At 36.1% G+C, this 9,589-nt stretch overlaps 1 protein-coding gene across 1 annotated transcript; it reads right to left on the bottom strand.

Annotated features, from left to right (window-relative positions):
* Positions 1-972: 972 nt before the first annotated feature.
* Positions 973-5,880, bottom strand: LOC117702191 (olfactory receptor 7A40). Its single transcript, XM_076706397.1, has 2 exons — positions 5,710-5,880; positions 973-3,511 (listed from the first exon to the last, which is right to left on the bottom strand). The coding sequence occupies exon 2, from the start codon at positions 3,505-3,507 to the stop codon at positions 2,578-2,580; it is 930 nt and encodes a 309-aa protein (XP_076562512.1). The 5' UTR covers positions 3,508-3,511; positions 5,710-5,880; the 3' UTR covers positions 973-2,577.
* Between the last annotated feature and the right edge of the window lie 3,709 nt (positions 5,881-9,589).

Here is a 9,589-nt window from a genome sequence, read left to right as displayed (position 1 = left end):
TCCTGTAACTCGTTAGTCAATTTCTGCAGCTTAATTTTCATCTCTAATTTATATACCTTCATGTCCATCTGTGCAGCATTTGCTGCATCAAAAACTATAGGTGGAGTGGAAGGTGCATAGGGAGGCCAATCCTCATTGTGATATTTGGCAGCCTTTTTTTTTTTTTTTTTTTTTTTTTTTTTTTTTTTTTTTTTACATCGGCTCCCTCTTCTGGGTCTAATTTGTCATCAGGATCTCCAATTTCTTTTATCTGAGCTGTAAACAGTGTACTAGGTCTATACTTATCTGATTTAGAGTTGAGATTGCCTTTTTCTGTAAAAGCACTCTCATGGGCAGCATGAATCTATTTGAGCCAAGAATCTTTCTAACATACAATTTGAAAGCCCTGTTCTTCCTGCCTGAAGCAGCTCTTTTAGGCTGCAGACAAATGCCTGTTTAGAATTTTCCTGTCCCATGTTTTGCTGTCACCCCCTAGGTGAAGTTGGTGTAGGGTCAACATCTATTCAGCCTAGACTGTATCCACTAAAAACACACTTAGAACATGACCTCCAAAAGATCACTAGAGCTAGTATCAGAATTTGTTCATTTCTTACCAAGTGTGGGATACACTTCTTCTGTTTTCCATGGAGCTCCACCTAAGACAGCATTTCTCAGCAGGTCCCCCATTTTCAGGTCTCTTGTTGGGGTGCCACCTGTAGCTGCCTGTGGCCACAGACCAACTGTGTCCACCTGAAAGGGGGACTGGAAATGAAAAAGAGGGGACGGAGAGGTAAGAGAAACATGAAGCCAAGACAAAGTTTTCTGATCAAATCTCAAAGTTTAATATTCAGCTCTTCTAATTTAAAGGAAAAGCTCCACTGAACCTCTTCTTGTTTCAGCCAGAGATGGGTGGGGAAACCTATCCTTAGTCACTGCTGGAGATGGGTGGGGGAACCCATCCTTAGTCACTGCCAGAGATGTTTCAAGGCAAGCTCAGTGGGAAGTTTATTCTTCTAAGTTCTTAGCAGGTTGTATGTGCAGCCAAGGTGGGTAACTCCACCTAGGTCCTATTATTTGGTCTATTGTGGCAAACAAGGTCTTTTAAGCCTGCTCAAGGCTGGGGATAGGGTACAATTTTTTAATTGACTATTTTTTGGTTTCTATTTTAATTATTCTGCAGAAATTTGAAAGACAGATTGCTTATATAGGGATACATTCTGTCCCAGCTCATGGTTAGAAGTGAGTATAGTGAAGACTAAAGAAAGTTCTTATGTAAGCCATTTTTTGCTCATATGCACTGAAGAGATTTCATTACATAAGAGACAAAATGAAAATAATACTTAAAGATGTTTTTACTCACAGCACATTAATGTTTATAAGGAAATATTTAAAGGAGAATATTGTTGTTTTAGGGCAAGAAAGAATTTTGAAACTCTCAAATGTTTCAAAAGATCTGTATGCTTTTATTTTATATACAGGGATATTTTCCTGTGTGTGCATATGTGTATCACATGAGTGCATTGCCCATGGAGGCCAGAAAAGTGTCAGATACCCTGAAACTGGAGTTACAGATGATTGTGAGCCACCACTTGGATGCTGTTAATTGAACCAGGTTCTCTGGAAGAACAGCCAGTGGTCTTAATCACTGATGCATCTCCTCAGCCCAGCAGTTAAAATTGTTAAGAAAAAATAAGGCCATTTCATATGTATCTGTTATTTCAGGCTATTTAATAAATGTTTTTATGTTTGATACTGAGGTTTAACATTTAGACAAACAGACATACATAATCTATTGGATAGTTTACGGAAAGCACATTACTGAAAATTTAATGTATGATTAAATATTTCTATATGGAAGGTCTTTTCTGACTTGGAATCCACATTAAGACAATTATTTTTGCAAATTTATTTTTCTGTATAAAGGATTTTATGAACAATAAAACTATTCTAGAATAAGAGTAAATTATACCAATAATAGGACAACTGCTTATCAGGACAGCTGCAAAGTTCATCACAATATCATTAAAACAGACACCATGGCAGGCAAAAGTTACCAGTACACATGCAAGACATATTTTATATTATCATACTAGTATTCTGTACCAAGAAGCAGAATGGGATTATGAACAAGAAATTGAATATAGAAATAATGTCATAATCAGGATTATGAAATTACACAAATACATATTATTACAACATTGTAGTCTAGACTATAAGAATAGTTAAGACAACAATATAAAGAGGTAAACAGAAAACTAGTAAAAACAAGTTATAGAACATCTTCTATATTAAGATTACATCATGGACTTCATTAAGTGTAGTTTGTTCCATAGTACTAGCACATCATGGTTATGTAAAATAAATGAGAATCTACAAATTGCTTCTGACATGATATTGGGAAGAATACTGAAAAATTGGAAAATGTTGTGTATAAGAGAAGAAAAAACCCACTAATGATGTTACAGAAAATCAGTAAAGCAGTTCAAAGAGATCAAATGAAGTAAGTGGAAAGATAAAATTCTCTTTTTTATTCAGTTAAAGAGTTACAATGCTGGTTTTGCTACCCAGACCATAGGCACTTCTTGATAAATGTCTCTCTCATGGCTTCCTTCCAAAGAGCCTTCTCAGAGCTCCCATTAAGTCCTTATTCCTTAGACTGTAGATGAATGGGTTCAACATGGGGGTGACCACACTGTACATAACTGATGCTCGTGCAGTTGAGTGTGAGTTTTGGGTAAAAGAAGAACTAAGGTACACACCCAAGAGTGTAGAATAGAATAATGAAACGACAGAGAGGTGGGATGCACAGGTGGAGAATGCTTTGTACTTCCCCTGTGATGATGAGATTGCACGTATGGAGGAAACTATCTTAGAATAAGAGTAAAGGATGCCAGCAAGAGGACCACCACCCAGTAGTACAGCTGCAAAGTACATCACCATGTCATTAGGAAATGTGTCATTACAGGCAAGTAGTACCAGTTGATTAAGCTCACAAACAAAATGGGGAATTTTCAAGTCTGTACAGAAGGACAACCGCAGTGCCATTGAACTTTGCAGCAAGGAATTCAATGCTGTTGTGATCCAGGATCCCAAAACTAATAATCCACAGAGGCGACGGTTCATGATGACCGTATAGTGCAGAGGGTGACAGATTGCCACATATCGGTCATAAGCCATCACAGCTAGAAGAAAGTTGTCCAAAACTCCAAAGAGTATAAAAAAGTATACTTGGGAAATGCAGCCTTCATATGTTATCACCTTATTCTTCGTCTGTATATTCACTAGCATCTTCGGTATGCTAACAGAAGTAAAGCAGATGTCAGCAAAAGACAGGTTGGAAAGGAAGAAGTACATGGGTGTGTGGAGATGGGAATCTATGATGGTGGCAATGATAATGAGCAGGTTCCCAAGCAGAGTGACCAGGTACATGAACAAAAATAGTCCCAAAAGGAAGGGTTGCCATAGAGGATCCTCTGAAATTCCCAGGAGAATAAATTTTGAAGTTTGTGTGTCATTTTTCAACTCCATATAGCTAATATAACAAAAAGAAGAAAGCAACCTGATATAATTCCATTATTAAGTAAAACATTATGCAACATTAACCTGACAGAAAAACTGTAGTTTATACTATACTGTTAGGATAGTAACTCCTGTTTAGTATTTAAGTATTTAGGGTGTTCCCTGGTATGACTTATTTAGAACTACCATCTCACTCTAAGCCTTTACCTCAGAAGACTTGTATTATATATGTCTTTAGTGGATTCTTTGTTATAATTGAAAAATACAATTTAATGTTAGTCAAGCTCCATATATACTACTAAAATTTTATATTTTACTATGATCACTTCTATCCAGTGATTAAATAAACATAATACATTAGTTCCACAAGCAATGATAGATACATATTAAAAAAAAACAAGTCTCCAGGGGGTAATACTGTCTAACTAGCTCAAGTGGTTCCTGAGAGACTGAAAGGAAGAAAACCTTCCTTGATTTGAGCTGCATTTTAAACCCTGTCCCATCCCTTGAGGAGTCATAAAACAATAAAACATAAAAACAAACTTCTCAAAAGATAAAATATCTTATTAATTTGGTGCTCACATACTTACAGGTTGAGCTTCCATTTGGTGAAAAAAATGCAGAGGAAAAAGAACACATCATGTGAATGAAATATAAGATTTTTTTCTTGCACCATTCAAGATTATTTTGAATTTTAACTTATACATAATAATTCAATATATCAAATTATACAATACAATGCTGTGATACATGTATACATGACATAATAACCTAATCTACCACCGGGAATTTCTGTAGTTCCAGTCTTCAAGATATTCTCATCTAGATACTTTGAAGTTTATGATCCATTAGCTAGAGTCACCCCTGTGTACAAAATAGGGCACAGTCTTATCATGTCTTGCTGTGACTTCCTGCCATACTACTCAAGCTTCCTAGCCCTCAACTCCCACTCCTCAACTTCTGAAAACTAGTGGTCTACTCAACTTCTGTAGTGAAAATGTGTTAGGTTCCACAGTGAAACATTAGTATGCATAATTCTATGGAGTACACTAAATGTAGAAAGACAACAGCAGGTTAGACCCCCATTTCCCCATAGAGACATTTTCTGTCTTACTCTGGGCTTTCAAATTTTATCTATTTGGATAAACAATATAGAGGCACTATGATTGTGCTTGGGATCATCAAAGTCTCAAAGTCTCTCCACATTGTCTTCTAGAAGATTCTGTGTACCCACCAGGACAAAGCACTGAATGTGCCTGATCCCTAAGGGCATTGCATCATATGCACATTTACAACAGCATACTTCATACTGAAATTGTAATTAAAGATCCAAGTGAGAAGTATTCTGTTTTGTTTTCACTTCTATTTTCACAGTTAAAAATGTGTTTATATTATATGGAATAAGGTTTTTAAAAGGAGATATTATGTAATAAATATAATTGTAGATGAATGTTAGATTTAACTAATTTATTTTAAAATATTTGCATTAAACAAACTTAAGAAGAATAGTAACATTAATTGAAAGAGCATATATAGTCCCCATAGTCTCTCTAATGTTTTCAAGAGGAATTGATAACTGAACTCGAAGTGACCTATAAATAAATAAATATCGTGTTTCTTAAGCATTGTGGTACGTAGTACATGCTCGGTAACTATTTATTAAATTAATTGTGAATCAAGTCTCAGTACATTTAAATAAATACTTGAATATATGACTCTCAATCTAGAGTAAGGTAATATCAGTTCTCTGGCTGACATATTACAAGTGGAAGTAAAAACTCTTTGGAAAAAACTATACATTTTGAAAGACATCTACAAGTAGATTTCACAAACAAAGTTATCTGCAATTGTACAAAAACTCAATAGTAAGAAAAGGAACATATTCACCAAAATAGAAAAAGCCTAAACTAAAATCTATGTAGACAGACTCATGGCATAGGTTAAGTATAAGCTAATCAAACTGTTGTTTCTTCTCAGACATAAGGATCATCTCACGTCACTGTGTGTGGAATACTCTATCAACAAATGCATTATTAAGACCCTTAACAATATCCATTCTCTTCAAATTACTGTATCAATGGATTAACCAGTTAAGTATGTAAGTTGCTGCTGACAACTGCAAGCTCCTGGCCAGGTGACCCTAAGGTAAGTGTTTCTGGTTTTGATCTCTCAGTCACTTTTCTGTCACACCTGCAGAACCCTCAGACTCACCTGGATAGGGCTTCTGGATGAAAAGACCCTTATTGGAAATCTAATCTTTCCCCTGGATGGTTGAAGATAAGGCCTGAAAATAGTTCGAAGACAGCAGGAAAAGGTCATGAATCAACTTCTAAGATATCTGAACACCCCAAAGAAAACAGAAATGTTCTGTCCACAGCAATATTGCATATGCAGAGACAAAGGCAGGGAGGTTTTTAAAGCTCTGTATATCTGCATATTATGTATATTTCCCTCTTGTCATCTCCAGACCTGATTACATAATTTTCCTATGGGACTTTGATCTTCATTGAAATAAGTGTTTCTTGTGGAGTCTCTGTTCCCAAGACATCTGATTAAATGTTAGGCAAACCAGATTCATTTATTCATCTCTATGTATTAATCTACCTTTCAAAGTAAAATCTACTAAGATCATAAAATCACTCTGGCCTAATGCTTGCTTCATGTATTTTTTTTTTTTTTATGTTTTCTAAAGAATAAGTGATGCAATGAATAGGTCTCATGAGTCCTCTAAAGTCTTGACTTGGTTTGGTTATACAGTTTTTAGTATCTCCACAAATTTTATTATTCTTGCCTAAAAGAAGAGAGTGACCTGTGCTTTTTTTTCAAAATCATATCGCTATAATCCTTGGCTTCATTGCCCCTTTTAAGAACAGTTATACTATTATAATGTTATAGAAGAGGAAACACTCAACACTGTTCACTATAGTCACAAAGCTAAAACAAAGCAGGCAATGAGTTAGATATGTGGCATGGAAATTAATGGAATAGAAATTACTCTTTCAAATCAATAAAGAACGGATATGATAAAAAAACACAAGAAATTAATCACCCTTAAGTCACCACTACTGAAAATATTTAAAGAAACCATACATAACTATGAGAACTAATATTAGATTCATGGAACTAAATGAATTAATATTATATCAAAGGTCTATTGATTCTATTTATCATTTCAACGAACCAGATCTCAGATTTGTGGTTCTTTGTGTTATCTTTATTTCTATGTTTTAAAGTTTTCCTATTATTTTTGCTTTTTCTTCCTGTTTACTGGATTTGAATTTAGTTTGTTCTTGTTTTTCTCAAAGTCTTGAGCTGCATCATTAAAATATTTATTCATGCCCTTATTATTATTTTTTTAGTTTAGGTACATAGTACTCTATTTCCCCTTTAGGACTGATTTTTGTGGCAGAGGTTTTGTTATGCTGTTTGCATTCTAGTTTAGTTACAAGAATCTTTATATTTCTTTCTGGAGTTTTTCTTTGACTAAACCATTATGTTATTTAATCTCCTTGAGTTTGTTTAATTACTAGAGATTCTTTTGTTATTGATTTAAGTTTTATTGCATTATGATGAGAAAAGATACACAATTTCAATTTTTCTGAATTGTTGACGTTTAAAACCATATTTTAAATAAAATAGAATTACATTACATTCTTCTTCCCCTTTTGTCCCCCAACTCCTCCCAGGGACCCTCCCTTCAATATCTGCCATACCTTTCATTCTTGATTGAGAGCCTATTATTATTATTGTTATATATATTTTACATATGTACAATACATAAATGAAACTGTTGAAATTTTTGTTGTTGTTTCTGTGGTTTCAGAGCTGACCACGGTGAATTGAATAACCAATAGAGGACCTCATCCCTGGGAGAGGCTGATTTTTCCTCTCAGCAGTTATTAGTTATCTGTAGTTCTTTGTCTAAGGGTGAGACGCTATGTTTTCCCCCATCCCACATAAGCATGTCTGTGGGTCCCTTGTTCTGGAGGGCGTCCCATGACGATCTTCCAGCTGGGGACAGGGTGAGAGCAGGGAGGGTCTGCATCTACCTCTGCACTCCTCTCCACTGTCCGTCAGTCACTCCCAGGCGCTGAGCTGGCCCAGGCTGAGCCAACAAGAAGCCGGCTAGCTGGCAAGGAGGCAGCTTGGTGTCCCAGATACGTTCTGGGAGAGCAGAGCTCTCCCCTAGTGTTACAGCTCTTGAAACAGAAACTCTCAGGCACCAGGATGATTCTTGCACAGCTTTTACTTCTCTTGACTAGAGCTCTTATATACAGTTTCAGGGTAGGTTAGGGTCTGGCAGCAGATAGCACCTATTGGCTTGGTCTGAGAGCTTGGAGATCCCTCATCTGCATGTGGGAGAGCCTGAGGCACTGTTCCTCATGACCGATGGCCATAGACCTCTCTGTGAGAGAGGCTGTGGAGGGTTGAAGCTAAATGAAAAGAACAAGGGCCCAGGAGCAAAACCGAACACCTGCCGTCTAATAAGGGTGCGGGGTTCCAGGCCTATGTTCGACCAAGCACCCAGCTGCTTCTCACAGCCCACCGCCCCACACATGTCTATTGATATTGCCATTGTTTATACAGCCATTTCTAGAAAGACTATTTCACAGCAGACTTCCTGGTATTCTGTCTATTAGAATATTTCTACACCCTCTTCCATGATGTTCCCCAAGTCAGAGATGTAGGAGCTGTGATGTAGATGTATCCACTGGAGCTGGATTCTCTACAATCCATTGATCTTCATCTACATTGTGCCTACTTGTGTTTCTCTGTGATGGTTTTCATTTACTGTAAACATAGCTTCTTTGATGAGGAGTGATAGTTACATCTGTCTCTGGGTATAAGGATAGCATTTGGAATTGTGCTGGTCTAGTAAAGTGGCATAATAGATTCTCTAAGATCCATGACCTCACTAACTCGGAACCTGGCTGGGTTTCTAGTACCAGGCACAACTTGCTTCCTATTGAGTGGCCCTTATGTCAAAGTAGACAGTTATTTGCCACAAACATGTGAATGTCACCAATGTATTTTATAAATATCTAGCCATGCTGTTCATTGGTTTCATTGTCTGTCATTCATAGGTTTCATAGCTGGGTAGGTTGATCAATTGACTTACTGGCACAGACATGCACTTATCTCCACTTCCTTTCTATATAGTGTTGGAAGCCCTAGCCACAGAAATAAAGAAAAACAAAACAGAACAGAACAACAACAAAAAGCCAAAACCAACCAAACAAAAGGAACCCCCAAATTAAAAGAATACAAATAGAGTCAAATAAGAAGTAAAATTATCCCAATTTGCAGATGATATGATACTTTACAGAAGAGATCACAAAAATTCCACCAAAATAAATTAGAGAAAATCAACAATTTCCTCAAAATGGCAGGATAAAAAAAAATCAACTTCCAAAAATCACTATGAGAAAGAGATCATAGGCAAACTCAGAATGACATCAAAGAGAATAAAAATACCTTGGAATTGACTTAACTAAAGATATGAAAGACTTCCACAATGAAAACTTCAAATCACTGAAGAAAGACACTGAAAATGGGAAAGATATCTAGTGTTAATGGATTAGTAAAATGGATATTGTGAAATGACCATTTTGCCAAAACCAATTAGAGATTCAGTGCAACAGAAATTAAGTTACCTGCAACGTTCTTACAAAAATAGAGAAAGCATCCTAAAATTTACATGGAACCAGGAAATACCCCAGATAGCCCAAAATTGAAATAAAATGAATAATATTGAAAGAACCATCATTCTAGACTTCAAGATATATTATAGTGCTAGAATAATCAGAACAAACAGGACTGGCAAAAAAATGCCCTCAACATACACCAGGGGAATTAAAACATAAGGATTCAAACACAAGTACTTACAACTACAGTCATCCTTTATTTAACAAAGAGGCAAACAAAACAAAAGTCAAAACAAACAAACAAAAATACACACCACTCACTAGAGAAAAGACAGCATCTTCCATAACGGTTCTGTTCTGGAGAAACTGGATGTCTACACATGGAAGAATTAAATCAGATCCCTCTTTACCACCATGCATAAAAATTAAATCCAAGTACACCAGAA

The sequence above is a fragment of the Arvicanthis niloticus genome, unplaced genomic scaffold, assembly GCF_011762505.2.
Source record: "Arvicanthis niloticus isolate mArvNil1 unplaced genomic scaffold, mArvNil1.pat.X pat_scaffold_555_arrow_ctg1, whole genome shotgun sequence".
Lineage (NCBI taxonomy): Eukaryota > Metazoa > Chordata > Mammalia > Rodentia > Muridae > Arvicanthis > Arvicanthis niloticus.
Note: the sequence above shows the minus strand (reverse complement) of the source record. Positions and strands in the feature narration are given on the sequence as shown.